General features: G+C 44.1%; 1 protein-coding gene across 1 annotated transcript in view; it reads left to right on the top strand.

Annotated features, from left to right (window-relative positions):
• Positions 1 to 8,159, top strand: part of UBALD2 (UBA like domain containing 2) — a 36,036-nt gene extending 27,877 nt beyond the window's left edge. Inside the window, exon 3 of the mRNA XM_063960541.1 lies at positions 3,028 to 8,159. Within this exon, the coding sequence (XP_063816611.1) occupies positions 3,028 to 3,345 (318 nt within the window). The 3' untranslated portion in view covers positions 3,346 to 8,159. The remainder of the gene's footprint in view (positions 1 to 3,027) is intronic.
• Positions 8,160 to 17,959: the final 9,800 nt, after the last annotated feature.

Genomic DNA, 17,959 nt, shown 5'->3' with positions numbered 1-17,959 from the left:
CAAATCAAAGCCAGAGATGAAGGCCCATTGTGTATCAATTGAAGTAGAAGAAACCGGTCTGACTTGTTCTGAGATCAACATTGCTCTGTCGATTGTTCATCGTCTGTTGTACTTCAGATTCGACGGCCTCCATCTTGTACCCTTTCCTCAAAAAGGAATTCTTAAGATGTTGAATCTGAGATTCACAAATTATGGATTCACTACAATTCCATTGATCCTAATAAACTGTCTTTTGGGAATCCCTTTCAGCCAGTTGTTATGATGCTAACTATCAAATTAAATGTAGTTCTGTGTATCTGAAGAATTATAAAAAAAAAATTTTTGTTTGGACCATGCCCTCTTTGCTGTATATCTGAAGATCTAAGAAATTGATTTCTAATTGACTGATATAAAAATTTACTTTTTACATTTACTCTTTCACATTTAAAGATGAACAAAAGGACTTAAGATCTTCCCTTTCTCCTGTCCAAGTGAAGATGGCGTCAATATATCTTCCATAGTTCTTTAATTGTCTGCCCCAAGTTACGCCTGAAAAGATGGAGGTGGACTCCCAATATGCCATAAAGAGATTGTGTGGAGTTTGTGTATTTCACTTGTGCTTGCATGGGTTTCCATTGGTACTCCAGGTTCCTCCCACTCTTCAAAAATATACTCATTGATTAATTGGCACCCAAAAAAATTAACCCTAGTGTGTATATACATGTGGTTGGAAACATAGGTTGTAAGCTGCACTGGGACAGGGACTGATGTCAATGGCCAGATATTCTCTGTAAAGCTGTTCAGAATGCGTGTGCTGTATAAATAAATAACTCGTAGTAAATATGATGTGTGCTTTGCTCCTCTGGTATCTGTAGTAGTTAGATAATCTGTAGTAGTTAGATATAATTTTTGTACCTGCATTTAAAAACAGGAAGAAGTAGGGAAATTGTATTTTGAGGAGATTCTACAATTTTGTAAACTCATTTCCTGCCAAAGGGAACACATGCTTAAAATGTAAAAATACTTTGAAAATCCAGTGATAGTTTTATGACTGATGACCGGTACACTGTAGAGGTGGAAGTCTGTCCGTCCAGACTTTTCATTTGATTGGCTCCTCCTTGTGTTTACACATTGTATTTCAGGCATCTGTTGCACCCTGGCAGCCTATCATTGTAACTCCTTAATTAGTCACTCTCCTATCCCTAAGTGTACAACTAGTAATGCCATGGGGGGGAATTCAATTGTTGTTTGCCCCGGCTGCCACTAGATGGTGCCCACCGGAGCAATTCCGTTATGGTTCCGTTCGGGCGCACACAGAAGCACATACAGCAGTGTCCATTGGTGGTCGCCTGTCTGCGACATTACGCAAATACTACTACAAACTTTTTCCATTGTGTACACCCATGCAGCTGAATGTGCAAGGACTGAGGCGCCCACTTTCTGTGACTGTACACACACTAATACAGTTTGGTATGTTCGTGCACACCACCATCGATCTCGCACGATGGCAGATGCAGTTTCTTCATCCGACTATGGCCTCCTCCTATGGCTGTGCATCTGTGTATGTAGCTGCTTGCATTGGCACACCCACGACACTCCCATAATATGCCCACGAACTGACCATATTTGGTTGCATGTCTAGCCACCGCCTAGGAACGCTCATCACTTTTCCACAACATAACTGGTTAAATTCTCTGGGTCATTCACCCCTATGAAGTATATTAATTATTAGTTAGTTTTGAGGTTTATTTTATGTGATGTTGCCATCTCTGCCTTACAGTGTTGGTGGGCAACTTTCTGATTACCCAGTGTACTCTCTGGGGGTAATTCAATTGAATGTTATGTTTAGCTCCTGGAATGAGTGGCCGGAGCTATTCCATTGTCCGCATCACGCCTGGCTCTAAAGTCAGGGTATGCAGTTATCAACACCTAATACCTAGGGTTTGGTCATGGCAAACTGCATTTTCAGTGCCTGGTGTGATGCTGTAAGTTCACACTAAGCACACAGCAAGCATTGTGGCACTAATTAAGTACTATTTTTGTTTGCACCTCAAGTGGGTGCAAGCAGAAGTCCTCCAGTCGTGGGTTTACATTTCTGGAGCTGAACAACATCACCTTCAATTGAATTTTCTCCTTTTGTGTTGCTTCCTGTGAGAAGAGCACACTCATGGAGTGTAAATTAAATCAATGTAACCTGATGGTTATGAGCAACTAGACCTTCTCCAAGGCTTAAAATTTAGTAGTTAATAAGGACAACTATCTGCACATAAAGTACTTGGTATATAAGAGGTTGTACGTTAAATATGCAACTGTAGACAAATAATTTGCAGTGATTTCCCCAAGAATAATTTTGCAGACATTCCAATTTTTTTTTGTTTTTGTTTTACATGCCACCAATCACTATCCTGCTCCAGGAGTCTGACTGCCAAAATCAGAGTACCCTGCATTTAATGTTACTGTGACAGGCACAGTATCAGAGATCCCTCCCGGTCTATAAGAGGCAGGTCACAGTGTGGACAGTGGAAACATTGCAGAGAGAGTAGATGGAGAGTGCAAATTCGCACTGTCTCTGTCTGCATTGCTGAACACCATTATATCTGTCCAGCCAGCAAGTGGGCAAGAGTCTTTTAAAATTATATTTCTATCTAGTCAGATGACATTTTCCCCGCCCGGCTACTGCTTAATGCCAACTGACTGGTGACGTTTCCTGGGCAGAACACTGCTTAGATGAATGTAGCTGTGGAGACTAAATATATTTCTTCAGGGCGTCATGTATGGAGTGGGCTTCTTTGTTTGTACAGAGAGTAGAGGTCATGTTATCCCAGTGTGGACTTTTAGCATAACTTTTGAGATGTCAGTCCTCCATAATTGTGTAACCTCAAATAATGATGGTTGGCTTATGTGTTTGTTTGATTTTATTATGTAGATATATATATAATTTTTATTGCTTTTATTTTATTTTTGGCAAGAAGACTAAAAGTTATTTTTTGTCCAAATAAACCCCAAACGTTGAGTTAATTATGTATGGCTTTACTTTCTGTATTTCAGATGTGCACACCGAGTAACACACCCGCCACTCCGCCCAACTTCCCTGATGCTCTGGCCATGTTCTCTAAGCTGCGTACCTCTGAGAGCTTGCAGAATAGCAACAGTCCAGCCGCCTCCAATGCTTGTTCTCCTCCAGGCAACTTCAACCCCTATTGGGCCTCCTCACCACCCAGCCAACAGCCTGTTTGGCTTCCTCCAGCCTCTCCTACCACACACCTTCATCATCACCACCATCATCCACAACCAGCATGGCCTCCCAACTCCCAGGCTGCAGGGGGCCCCCAGAAAGCCATGACTGCCATGGATGGGCAGAGATAAGACTAAGCTTGAGTGCACTGAAGAGGGTGGGAAGCTGTGATGAGTGGCTCCCTTCTCTTTACTTTCCTTCTATTAAGTTTTATGAACTGACTTTTTTTTCTGGTCTGTTTTATTTTATAAATAAGAGGTTCTGATTTTTCACCAAGAACAGAGAAAGTAGAAGGAGGTGGTAAGAATTGTGAGCTCCTCCGCATCATTTTTTAATATATAATTATAATATATAAAGATTTCAATTTATGGCAGGTGCTGGAGGAGCGGCATGGAGCATGCAAAGACATGTTAATAAATACGTAACCTGTTCTGAACCTAGAAGGGACACCTTTAACTGTTTAACAGATGGAAAGAAATTTAGTGATTGTTCCTCCTGTCCACCACTCTTCCTCAATCTGTGATATAACAGAATATTTTAATCTAGTCTTTTTAAATGATTTAGAACCACATTGTGTCAATCTGTTTATTGCTGGATGGTCAGCAGAAGACGACATTGACTGGATCCGTGGATCTACTATGGGTAATTTTAGGATGCCTGCACAGAAGATAGTAGTTTGACTGTGACTGAGAGTTGGTGCTTGGTAAAAAGTTTTTACTGATAGACACCATTCATCCTAGTGCTTCGTCTGGCATCAGAGCAATACCAGCTTCATCAATAACTAAGTTTGTTATCCACTTACAATACCTCAAATTGGCACTTCTGGAATGGCTTGGTCTTTATGGGCATATGGAATTAAAAAAAAAAAAAAAAAGAGCTAAAGTGGCATCCCAAGTTTTGTTTTTTTTCACAGGGGTTAAAAAAAAAAAATTTCAGTACCATCCTGCAGTTTTCATGTTACGAAGGATGAAAGGAACTATATGTGAAGCTGTACCTAGATGTGGAAGAATACAAGTCCTTCAGTTGGTCATTTTTTAAAAATTCTAAAAAACTAAAATAAAGGAGGCATCCTATGGATATTTGAGACCTTTTGTCCACTTTTGCTTCCTTGCCCAGCTGGGCAATAAATAGTTTGTTCTTCTCCCAGAGCAAAAAACATAAACCTAGAAAAACAAATCGCCAGATGACATCCATGGTAATCATTTTATTTGACCCAAGGTGTAAATTGCCTTTCTGCAGCTCCTCTGTTGTCACGTGTACAGTGTGTGCTGGTACAATATTATAAACATCTCCAGCATTTAAGGGAGCTTATTCACCAAATAGGTGTTTGCTCAATAACATTTAAAGTGGCAGTATGAAAATGTAAAATATTCATGTTTGGTAATATTATGGAATAACTAAAGTTCTTTTTTTTTTTTTTTTTTGTATATTCTTTTCACCAGACCTAGGTGTTGGGCGGTGTGATATGCAATTACTGTCAATAAAGGGGGAATGGCTAAATGCATTCCTTTACTGGCTAGGTATGTGGCACTGCTTGGAATGTAAGAGGACTGGCACAGGGGGTTCCATATCTATATCAGGTTTCTTATACAAAATATATTATATTACACTTCCATTTTAGTAAGTGTATCGGTTAATTAATATGGTTTATACTTACTATGGGCAGAAGCAGAATAAGTTTAAAAGGGCTACCAGTAATATTGACAGATAAATGTGAAATTATTAGATGTTTTGCTGAAAATATTCATATTAAGGTTAACCACTTGCCCTATTCTAACTGTCCAAATTAAATCAAATATAAAAATCAGTCTGGTAATGAGAACTATTAACTGTATTTTTGTGATGTGGCATGTTTCTCCCTGTTGAATCTGGACAATTCTAAGAGATTATGGTGTGTCTCCGATTCTCACATCTGTGTATGTTGTGTCAACTGACATATTGTGCTGACCAATGTCCAACTTCTAACACCCTCTCATCTAATAATTTGATAATTCAGAATGGGCTGATGTAGCTAGAAAGCAGTCCTGTTATCACAGATTCTTGCTTGGGGTACCAAATAGCATTTTGCTAAGGACCCAGTCAGTGTGTACTCAGTGCTGTGATAGCACATGAGGTCATATTTGATATTTAGAATAAATCAGACTACCATCATTCATCAAATTATTACCTGTGCTGGTAGCTTTAACAGTGTTTCCACTCAAAAATGCCATTAAAAAAATTAAAGCGTTTGCCTTATAAAAATGTATTCTGTTAGGAATCGCAATTTACTGAAAATTGATGTTTGAATTAGTGGCACTTGGAAGACAGTAGACCTGCTGCTGCAACTGCCATAATACTGGAGATGCTTTAAACTGATTTGAGGAAAGTTATTCCACGGATTTGTATTCTACATAATTGTTGGTATATGGTTCCTCTGCGCTATCTGCCACAGCGGTCTCAGCCCTATTGACTGTGAAAGTCATTTCAAGCCTTCCACTTTTCCCTATACTTCTTAAATTAACGAACAGTATTCCTGTATCTGGCAGAGGCTTGGTTCAAAGCATTTTATTTATTTTTCTCCCCGGGGCATAGCTGAGTAAGTGTATTCCACCACTGGGTGGCGCTGTTTTTAATGGTGGATATTATTTTTTTTATTTCTGTAATGTAAGGAAATGCTAGTGTTTTACTAAGGAGTATGTGACCGATTAAACATGTATTTAAAAATAATAATAATAAGATCGAATGGGAGACTTGTCATAAACTAGTTTAAACTGCTTGCGTTCATTATCTCCCAAGTGTGGAGGTAGCCATGTTGTAGACTGATCGATATTTGCGAGAACTGTAGTGTATTATTTTTGTGTCAATCTGTGGTATCACTGAGGAGCCTCGTTACGAATCGCAATCAGGTTCTAGTTCCTGGAGTATTTCTAGGTTGTAGTCTTATGATGGCTGCTTCCACTCTGTGGGACTGCATATTGTAAGCACCCTTTCCCACCCCTCCTGCCTGCACTGACAAATTCTTGATGACTTAGGCAGTATGGTAGTAAGTGTGTAATACATTTATGCGCATCTGTGGGCTGCGGATGACCGGAAAGCACTCCCTAGGACTATGCTTTTGTTATTGTGATACAGCAAAAGCAGATGCCAAAAACACCATTATTTTGTGTAAACATGAGACTGAGGCATTTTTTTTATGGGACGTCTCACCAAGTAAAGCCACTTGACTGCAGGTAGTTAATTAATAGCTGGTGTTGTGAGCATGCCGGACTTGTTGCATTCTTCTATTACAAAAACATCTATCATAAGCATTTTCAGTTCTACTAATCCCAAATGAGTGAATGTAGTGCAGTGACCTTGCTGAGACGTTTTAAAAAAAACAAACAAAAGGGACTTTATATTCCTCAGTTGTAAGTGGGAAATCAGGAATGTGACCAACAATTCTGCCTATCCATATAGTGGTTTAGGGTCTGTACCTTCATCTACCTCTGCTGTAATGTGCTTGTGCTGGATGGGTGCTGTAACTGGAACACTAGACTTGTTTTATTTACTAGCAATTGGTCATTGTTACAGATCAGTTTCTTTTGGTGTCTGTTTTGTTCTTTTTAGATTTTTTTTTTTTTTTTTAAGATAGGTCGATCTATCTCCTCTCTTTGCAAAGTATAGTCTATAAGCAGGTCTCCTCTTTGCCTGTTACTTTCTGTTGTCCATATCCACAAATAATTTAGTACTTACACCATGTCCTGTAAGACAGTGCCCCCAAGCTATTGAATTGTAAATGTATAAGATTGACAGTTGACCTTTTGGGAGGAGCGGAGGATATTCTGGAATAGGTGAAGACTGTGCATGAATGGTTTCCTCTTTATTGCACAGTTTGGGTCTGCATGCATTGGAATACAAAGGGAAACTACGGTGAGTGTACATTTTAAATATGATGCAATTTCTCTGTGTGACTGGTAAGAACATGGGAATATCTAGCTTACTAGATTTCTGAACAAATGACACCAATGTTCATCTGATCAGTCTAATGAGATTACTAAAATGTTATCCGTGTTTACAAGCTCATTATAACATATATGCTGGCTATAGTTCAGAAAGAGGCTTTGCTTTTTGTAATAGGCTGTTCATAGATGGAACTAAGCATGTAAAACCACTTGGCCCTAACAGAATTGCATAAAAAAATGCTTCTTGTTTCAGCATTATATCTTCAGTACATCTGCTAGAAATTACAGCATCAAGTAGTGCTACTACTTTATCTGATTAGACAAACCAATATTTTATATAGAACGGTCAGTGGCCATACTGCCTAAAGTGAGTCCTCTAAACAATAGCTGTTGGCTTCAGAGTTCTAGAATCTGATAAGTAGTTACCTGTTAATACAGTCTGAGCTACCAACTTTGCGTAACAGACCTTTTATACATAAAAATGGAGGACTGGAAAGAGTTTCACTTTTACATCTGGTATAAACATCAGCAGTAACATACAGAAAAAAAATGAATTACTGCATTTAGGTCATGCAAGACGTGAAAGTGTATTGTATCATGCAGTCATGTCTGTGACTGGGTGCTCAATGTATTTTTGTTTGTTTTTTTACAATAGACTCTGATGGCCATAGTCTGAGAAGCCATTTTATTGCTTGAGTGGTGAAAGCTCATGTGACAGCTGAAAAATGAGGCCAAGTCAGTCCTCTGCAGTAGCATTGTGAGTTTGACTTTGAATATAATATAGAACACTGGTAATCGTTGAAAATCTAGTATGCAAGGTGTGTTATAAACCTTATTAATGTGGGTTTGCGTGCCCTTCTGATTAAAGGGGTTTGTATGCACAATCACAGGCAACTAAAGGGTTTGGGGGAGGCGCCTAGCTCCTGCTTTCCCTCACAAGTGGGTATGTTTAAACCCAAGTTCTGAGGAGTATTCTTTTTATTTTTTATTTAAAGAGAAAAATAATAAATACTTTTTTAACCCAACCTGCGCAGTCTGTATTTTTGAACAATATGATGACCTAAATTGTATATATCTTATAGGACTATGTAATAGTATAATTGACACAAACATTGGTGTTATACTCATATTATAAATGTGTTCCAACATATCAAATATTCAAACGTTTGGAATCTAATGTATGATTGGGGTTAATTTGGAAGGACAAATAAATAGCATGTACATGTATTCACCCCTACAGCTGTAGCAAACTTTAAACTGACCTTTTTTTTTTCTCTTACGTCCTAGAGGATGCTGGGGACTCCGTAAGGACCATGGGGATAGATGGGCTCCGCAGGAGACATGGGCAATTTAAGAAAGACTTTAGGATTTGGGTGTGCATTGGCTCCTCCCTCTATGCCCCTCCTCCAGACCTCAGTTGATTACTGTGCCCAGAGGAGACTGGGTGCTTTTCAGAGGCTCTCCTGAGTTTCTGACAGAAAGTATTTTGTTTGTTTTTGTATTTTCAGGGAGCCTGCTGGCAACAGACTCCCTGCATCGTGGGACTGAGTGGAGAGAAGCAGACCTACTTCTGTGAGTTGAAAGGCTCTGCTTCTTAGGCTACTGGACACCATTAGCTCCAGAGGGATCGGTACGCAGGTCTCATCCTCGCCGTCCGTCCCGGAGCCGCGCCGCCGTCCTCCTCACAGAGCTGAAGGTAGAAGCCACGTGAGTATGAGAAGTTAGAAGACATCAGAGGCAGCAGAAGACTTCAATGTTCTTCACTGAGGTAACGCACAGCACTGCAGCTGTGCGCCATTGCTCCCATTCACCTCACATACTGTGTCATTGTAAGGGTGCAAGGCGTGGGGGAGGGGGCGCCCTGGGCAGCAAATAAACCTCTCCTGGCAAAAGATGGGTATATACAGCCGGCCACTGTATATACCTACGAGCCCCCGCCAAAGTTTTGTATTTTAGAGCGGGACAGAAGCCCGCCGCCGAGGGGGCGGGGCTTCTCTCCTCCGCACTCACCAGCACCATTTTTTCTCCACAGCACCGCTGAGAGGAAGCTCCCTGGCCTCTCCCCTGCTTAGATCACGGTGACAAGAGGGTTTTAAAGTAGAGGGGGGGGGGCACATAATTGGCGAATTGAGTATAAAAGCACTATCTGGGTAAACATAAATATTGTGTTTTTGTCCTGGGTTATTATAGCACTGGGTGTGTGCTGGCATACTCTCTCTCTGTCTCTCCTAAGGGCCTTGTGGGGGAACTGTCCTCAGATAAGAGGGTTCCCTGAGTGTGTGGTGTCGGTACGTGTGTGTCGACATGTCTGAGGTAGAAGGCTTTTCGAGGGAGGAGGAGGAGCAAATGAATATGGTGTCGCCGTCGACGGCGCCGACACCTGACTGGATGGATATGTGGAATGTTTCAAGTGCCAATGTAAATTTATTGCACAAATGATTGGATAAAGCTGAAGCTAGGGAAAAGTCAGGGAGTCAACCCATGCCTGTACCTATGTCGCAGGGACCTTCGGGGTCCCAAAAGCGCCCACTAGCCCAAATAGTTGACACGGATTCTGACTCCAGTGTCGATTATGATGCAAAATTACAGCCAAAGGTGGCTAAATGTATTCGACATATATGATTATTGCAATCAAAGATGTTTTGCATATCACAGAGGAACCCCCTGTCCCTGACACGCGGGTACACATGTATAAGGGAAAGAAAACTGAGATAAATTTTCCCCCCTCACATGAGCTGAACGAGTTATGGAAAAAGCTTGGGAATCTCCAGACAAGAAACTGCAGATTCCCAAAAGGATTCTTATGGCGTATCCTTTACCGCCAACGGACAGGATACGGTGGGAATCATCCCCTAGGGTGGACAAAGCTTTGACACGCTTATCCAAAAAGGTAGCGCTTTCCCAAGATACGGCTACCCTCAGGGATCCTGTTGATAGCAAGCAGGAGGTTACCCTGAAGTCCATTTATACACATTCAGGTACCTTACTCAGACCGGCTATTGCGTCGGCATGGGTGTGTAGTGCTGTAGCAGCATGGACAGATACCTTATCAGCGGAAATTAATACCCTGGATAAGGATACTATCCTATTGACCCTAGGACATATAAAAGATGCTGTCTTATATATGAGAGATGCACAAAGAGACATTGGTCTATTGAGTTCGAGAATTAACGCTATGTCGATCTTGGCTAGAAGAGTCCTTTGGACCCGACAATGGACAGGTGATGCCGACTCTAAAAAGTCATATGGAGGTTTTACCTTACAAGGGTGAGGAATTGTTTGGGGAAGGTCTCTCGGACCTGGTATCCACTGCTACGGCAGGCAAATCTAATTTTTTACTTTATATTCCTTCACAACCTAAAAAAGTACCGCATTATCAAATGCAGTCCTTTCGATCAAATAGAAACAAGAAAGGCTGTGGATCGTCCTTTCTTGCCAGAGGTAAGGGCAGAGGGAAAAAGCTGCACAACACAGCTAGTTCCCAGGAACAGAAGTCCTCTCCGGCCTCTGCAAAATCCACCGCATGACGCTGGGGCTCCACTAAGGGAGTCCGCCCCAGTGGGGGCACGTCTTCGAATTTTCAGCCACATCTGGGCCTACTCACAGGTGGATCCCTGTGTAATAGAAATTGTTTCCCTAGGTTACAAACTGGAATTTGAAGAGGTGCCTCCTCGCCGGTTTTTCAAATTGGCTCTGCCAATGTCTCCTCAGGAACGGGAGATAGTGTTAAATGCAATCGACAAATTGTATCTTCAACAGGTGGTGGTCAAGGTTCCCCCGCTTCAAGAGGGCAGGGGATATTACTCAACCCTGTTTGTGGTCCCGAAACCGGACGGTTCGGTCAGACCCATTTTAAATGTAAAATCCCTGAACCTATACTTGAAAAGGTTCAAATTCAAGATGGAATCGCTCAGGGCAGTCATCACCAGCCTGGAAGGGGGAGATTTTATGGTATCTCTGGACATAAAAGATGCATACCTTCATGTTCCCATATATCCACCTCATCAGGCTACCTGAGATTTGCGGTACAGGATTGTCATTACCAATTTCAGACGTTGCCGTTTGGGCTTTCCACGGCCCCGAGAATTTTCACCAAGGTAATGGCGGAAATGATGGTGCTCCTGCGCAAGCAAGGTGTCACAATTATCCCGTACTTGGACGATCTCCTCATAAAAGCGAGATCAAGAGAACAATTACTGAACCGCTTGTCACTTTCACTGAAGGTGTTACAGCAACACGGCTGGATTCTCAATATCCCGAAGTCACAGCTGGTTCCTACGACTCGTCTACCCTTCTTGGGCATGATTCTGGATACGGACCAGAAAAGGGTGTATCTGCCGATAGAAAAGGCTCAAGATCTCGTGACTTTGGTCAGGAACCTATTGAAACCAAAACAGGTGTCAGTGCATCACTGCACGCGAGTCCTGGGAAAGATGGTGGCATCTTACGAGGCCATTCCATTCGGCAGGTTCCATGCACGGACCTTCTAATGGGATCTACTGGACAAATGGTCCGGGTCGCATCTATAAATGCATCGGTTGATCACCCTGTCCCCCAGGGCCAGGGTGTCTCTCCTGTGGTGGCTGCAGAGTGCTCACCTTCTAGAGGGCCGCAGATTCTGCATTCAGGACTGGGTCCTGGTGACCACAGACACGAGCCTCCAAGGTTGGTGTGCAGTCACACAAGGAAGGAACTAACAGGGTCTTTGGTCAAGCCAGGAGACTTGTCTTCACATCAACGTCCTGGAGCAAAGGGCCATATTCAACGCCCTTCGTCAAGCAGAGACTTTGCTTTGCGACTTACCAGTTCTGAGCCAGTCAGACAACATCACCGCAGTAGCTCATGTAAACAGCCAGGGCGGCACAAAGAGCAGAGTAGCAATGGCGGAAGCCACAAAGATTATACGCTGGGCGGAAACCAAGTAAGCACCCTATCAGCAGTGTTCATTCCGGGAGTGGACAACTGGGAAGCAGACTTCCTCAGCAGGCACGACCTGCATCCGGGAGAGTGGGGACTTCATCAGGAAGTCTTCACACAGATTGCAAGCCAGTGGGGCCTGCCCCAGATAGACATGATGGCATCCCGCCTAAACAAAATAACTGCAAAGGTATTGCGCCAGGTCAAGAGACCCTCAGGCGGTAGCGGTGGACGCACTAGTGACACCGTGGGTGTTCCACTCAGTATATGTTTTTCCTCCTCTTACTCTCATCCCAAAGGTGTTAAGAATAATAAGAAAAGGAGGAGTTCGGACAATTCTCATTGTTCCAGATTGGCTACGAAGGGCCTGGTACCCGGAATTGCAGGAGATGCTCACAGAAGATCCGTGGCCTCTTCCTCTAAAACAGGACCTGTTGCAACAGGGGCCCTGTCTGTTCCAAGACTTGCTGCGTTTGACGGCATGGCGGTTGAACGCCGGATCCTAGCGGAAAAGGGCATTCCGGATGAGGTCATTCCTACTCTGATAAAGGCTAGGAAGGATGTGACAGCTAAACATCACCGTATATGGCGTAAATATGTTGCTTGGTGTGAGGCCAGGAATGCTCCTACGGAAGAATTCCATCTGGGCCGTTTCCTTCACTTTCTACAAACTGGAGTGAATTTGGGCCTAAAATTAGGCTCCATTAAGGTTCAGATTTCGGCATTGTCCATTTTCTTTCAAAAAGAATTGGCTTCACTTCCAGAAATACAAACATTTGTAAAGGGAGTGCTTCATATTCAGCCTCCTTTTGTACCTCCGGTGGCACCTTGGGACCTTAACGTGGTTTTGAGTTTCCTTAAATCGCACTGGTTTGACCCACTTCAGACATTAGAGTTAAAATATCTCACTTGGAAGGTGGTCATGTTGTTGGCCTTCGCTTCGGCTAGGCGAGTGTCAGAATTGGCGGCTTTGTCTCACAAAAGCCCCTATCTAGTTTTCCATATGGATAGGGCGGAATTGCGGACCCGTCCTCAATTCTTGCCTAAGGTGGTGTCATCATATGAACCAACCTATTGTGGTGCCGGTGGCTACACGAGACTTGGAGGATTCCGAGTATCTGGATGTAGTCAGGGCTTTGAAAATTTACGTGGCCAGGACGGCCAAAGTCAGGAAAACTGAAGCGCTGTTTATCCTGTATGCAGTCAACAAGATTGGCGCTCCTGCGTCAAAGCAGACTATTGCTCGCTGGATCTGTACCACGATTCAGCAGGCGCATACGACGGCTAGATTGCCGTTACCTAAATCCGTTAAGGCCCATTCCACTAGGAAAGTGGGCTCTTCTTGGGCGGCTGCCCGAGGGGTCTCTGCACTACAGCTGTGCCGAGCGGCTACTTGGTCAGGGGCAAACACGTTTGCGAAATTCTACAAATTTGATACCCTGGCTGAGGAGGACCTCCTGTTTGCTCAATCGGTGATGCAGAGTCATCCGCACTCTCCCGCCCGTTTGGGAGCTTTGGTATAATCCCCATGGTCCTTACGGAGTCCCCAGCATCCTCTAGGACGTAAGAGAAAATAAGATTTTAAACCTACCGGTAAATCTTTTTCTCGTAGTCCGTAGAGGATGCTGGGCGCCCGTCCCAAGTGCGGACTATTTCTGCAAGACTTGTATATAGTTTTGCTTACATAAGGGTTATGTTATGGTTGCTTTCAGTTTCCGACTGAAGCTATGTTGAATTTCATACTGTTAACTGGTTAGTTTATCACAAGTTATACGGTGTGATTGGTGTGGGCTGGTATGAATCTTGCCCTTGGTTTAACAAAAATCCTTTCCTTGTACTGTCCATCTCCTCTGGGCACAGTTTCTCTAACTGAGGTCTGGAGGAGGGGCATAGAGGGAGGAGCCAGTGCACACCCAAATCCTAAAGTCTTTCTTAAAGTGCCCATGTCTCCTGCGGAGCCCGTCTATCCCCATGGTCCTTACGGAGTCCCCAGCATCCTCTACGGACTACGAGAAAAAGATTTACCGGTAGGTTTAAAATCTTATTTTTTTGCATTGCGTGCACCCAAATGAAAATTACGTGATGCATTAACCACTTGCCTGGATGCAACTACGCCAAGCTGGGCTTTCCCTGACATATTCACATCTGACAAAACCGTGCTGGAGGCTGCTGGAAGGTTACCTGCTGCTTTGCACACCCGTACAGCCCCTCTGCTGCAACGAAACATACCTGCAGCCTCCTCCCAGGTTGGGTACATGAGAGATCTTGGGATCACTGCACTGCAGCAGCCCTGCCTCTCCCTACTTATTCCCCATCTCACAGCCAGAGGATCACCCACCCACAGCTGCTGGATGCTCTTCTTGCAGGACTGTGATTAATGACAAAGTAAAATATGTTGATATGAAGATGTCAAATGTAAAAAAGTAAATTTCTGCAGCGGGGTACACTGGTATTCCACAGGGAATAACATCAGGGTGTAGAGTTGGATCTTGATCTGAGGCACCAACAGCCGAAAGTTTTGACTTCCCAGGATGCACTGCACCGCCTCCTCTATAGCCCCGCCTCCAGGCACTGGAGTTCCGTTTGTAAGTTGGTGCCTGCAGAGCAGGCAGCTAACAGGTGGGACTACGCTAGGCAGCCCTGAAAACAGCTTTTTTAGAAGACTTCAAGGGCCGCAGCACTATTTATGTCAATCTGACATTCTGTGCTGCGGCTCCATCACCTCCCCGGCAGTGCTGCATACTCCCGCGGCCTGGTTACCGGGTACTTGCAGCAGAGGCGTACCGGACGTCAGGCACGCACCGTTGACGCACTCCCGGATCGTGTGGCTGCACATCAGGGAGGAGGTAAGAGGGACCCCCAGGTGGGACCCGCCGGGTAATCGCGGTCCCAGGAGATGGACCGCGCCACTGGCATGGACACTGTACTGCACAGGGAACCTACTATATCCACCAGGGCAAGGGAGCACAGGTCGGATTTACTATAATCCGTTTGTTATAGGCTCCACAGTACCTGGTGGTGAGGACCAGCATAGGGGATAAGGGGCTGACCTGTAGCCCCTCCCCCAGTTCCGGGCGCTATCTGCTGGTGTTCCTGCCCTGGAGCTGCATTTCTCTCTCCCTCACTCCCTGACCGATTTTGGCGCCATCTTCACTACTAGCTGGGCTGATCTCCGGGACTGCAGGGCTCTGTCTCCTCTGTAAAACCGCCTGCCTCATCAGCGCTGTGTTTTTACAGACTCTTAAGTATTCTACATGTCATTTCAGACAGTGTTGGTTAAGAACAAGTGTACTGCTATCTGAACATTTGGTATAAGTGTGGGATTCCACTCTCCTGTATCACATATTGCTATCACTATATTCTGTACCCTGAGGAGCTAGGTGCGTCAGGGTCATAGATAGATATAGATATATATAATATAGAGAGATATACACATATATATATATATATATATATATATATATATATGTGTGTGTGTGTGTTCACTCTAGGCTGTTTTAGCAGGGCGCCGGGCCCTGCCCGTTTTTTAGCAGGCAAAACCCGCCCTGCCCCTTTTGCGGCGCCCTGCTAGAACAGCCGCCTGCTCCCTGCCCTCCCGGCGTGTATAGATGCCGTGCGCATGCGCGCGGCATCCATTCACGCATTGGGAGAGGGCTGGGGGAAGCCCAGCACCGACGGAGGTGCTGGGCACGCCCCCAACAGTGACGTCGCCCGCCACAGACGCTCTCTATAGTAGCGTCTGTGGGCCGCACCGCCCCCTAAAATGACGGAGGCGTGGCCACTCCCCCTGATTTGCGTGTCCGCGCCCCCATTTTGGACGCGCGCACAAGAGTGCCCCCGGAGTCCGGCGCCCTGCCCCTTTTCACTCCTAGAGTGAACACTATATATATATATATATATCTATCTCTATCTCTATCTCTATCCTAAGAGGCGGCACTCGGAGACTTGAAAATTCAAAGTGTATTCACAACAAGTGACATCAACGTTTCGGGGACCTATTCCCCTTCGTCAGGATAAAGTGACAGTGCATCAAACAGCTTAAATAACATGACCCATTACTCACCCCATGTGCACATGTGTTCAATCATCAGATAGTTGCCAGCTGGCCACCCGTCGGAGCCTCCGCTCAGTGCTTCCGCCCTCATCAGCGTGGACCGGAAGTGACGTCGCGGGACCCCTCCGCTGTGTCCATGGCAACACTATGTGCAAAACAAATAAGTCATCAGTGTAAGCAGCGGCTACTGAAACAGCATACCATAACAGATATAACATTTTCCTTACTAAGTGCTACAGTGTCAAACATCAAAACAGTGTTATGTAAAACTTGCTAAATATATTCCTATATTATAAAAATATTGTGAAACCTTATGACTGTGACATCGTAGAATTCTAATTAAAAACAATGGCGCATCGTGGATAACCCTTGATGTCCTATTCTCCTACTTGTAGTGTCCATCAGACACAATCTGTTTCAGGCTTCATTTAACCATTTAACATTCATGCTGCTACTAGAACCTAATAGACAGCTTATCCAAAATGGCAGACCTCAATCACAATCATTAGTCACATAGCTTACTATTTTGTCGATGTTAATGACCGGTATGGGGACCACCTAAAAAATATCTGCAATTTTATGGACCTATCAACAAGCCCTAGAAATGGATGGAAAACCTATTTAAAAACAAGGGACTTATTAGTGCAGGCGACCAAGCTGTAGAGATTTCTTTATATAAAGTTGATTAAGCCCAAGTTATCATTGAGCCCGTTAGGTTTTAGCGTATTGAGCCTATGGATCCACATGGATTCACGTTGTAGGAGCCTTTTGCCCCTATTGCCCCCCCGAACTGACTCTGGGATATGGTCTATAATACGGTGTTTTAGGGTGGCCATACTATGGCGATGTTCCACAAAGTGCTTTGCAACGGGCTGGTCACCCCCTCCTGTAGCCAACGCATTTCTAATGGCCTGCCTGTGCTGTGCCATCCTGACCTTAAACTGGCACTCTGTTTTGCCTATATAGTAGCGCCCACAAGGGCACATAATCGCGTATATTACAAATTTTGAACTACAGGTTAATGGCCATTTGATTTTGTAGCTCTTCCCTGAGCAGGGGTGGGCAATGGAATCCCCAGGTGACATATAGGTGCAAGTAGTGCACCCGGTGCATTTAAAACATCCATTTTTTCTTGTCATAAAATGGGTGGGTTTTGTTTTAAATTTGGACATGTCGGTTTTCACCAAAAGGTCCTTGATGCTCCTACCCTTAGTATAGCTGGACATAACTCGTGTCCCCCGAAACACCTCCAAATCTGGGTCACTTGCAACTATCGGCCAAAGGGCCCGTAGCTTCTGTTGTACTTGCCTGCTGCTGGTTTTATATTCACATGCCCACGGGATGGTTTTGGACATATCTTTGGAATTACTTGGTGTAAATAGGTCATTCCTCTTAACCGCAGTTGCTTACACCAAGTAATTCCAAAGATATGTCCAAAACCATCCCGTGGGCATGTGAATATAAAACCAGCAGCAGGCAAGTACAACAGAAGCTACGGGCCCTTTGGCCGATAGTTGCAAGTGACCCAGATTTGGAGGTGTTTCGGGGGACACGAGTTATGTCCAGCTATACTAAGGGTAGGAGCATCAAGGACCTTTTGGTGAAAACCGACATGTCCAAATTTAAAACAAAACCCACCCATTTTATGACAAGAAAAAATGGATGTTTTAAATGCACCGGGTGCACTACTAGCACCTATATGTCACCTGGGGATTCCATTGCCCACCCCTGCTCAGGGAAGAGCTACAAAATCAAATGGCCATTAACCTGTAGTTCAAAATTTGTAATATACGCGATTATGTGCCCTTGTGGGCGCTACTATATAGGCAAAACAGAGTGCCAGTTTAAGGTCAG

Source organism: Pseudophryne corroboree, chromosome 3 (genome assembly GCF_028390025.1).
Source record: "Pseudophryne corroboree isolate aPseCor3 chromosome 3, aPseCor3.hap2, whole genome shotgun sequence".
NCBI classification, from domain to species: Eukaryota; Metazoa; Chordata; class Amphibia; order Anura; family Myobatrachidae; genus Pseudophryne; species Pseudophryne corroboree.
The sequence above is the reverse complement of the archived record's forward strand: the minus strand, read 5'-3'. Positions and strand labels throughout refer to the sequence as shown.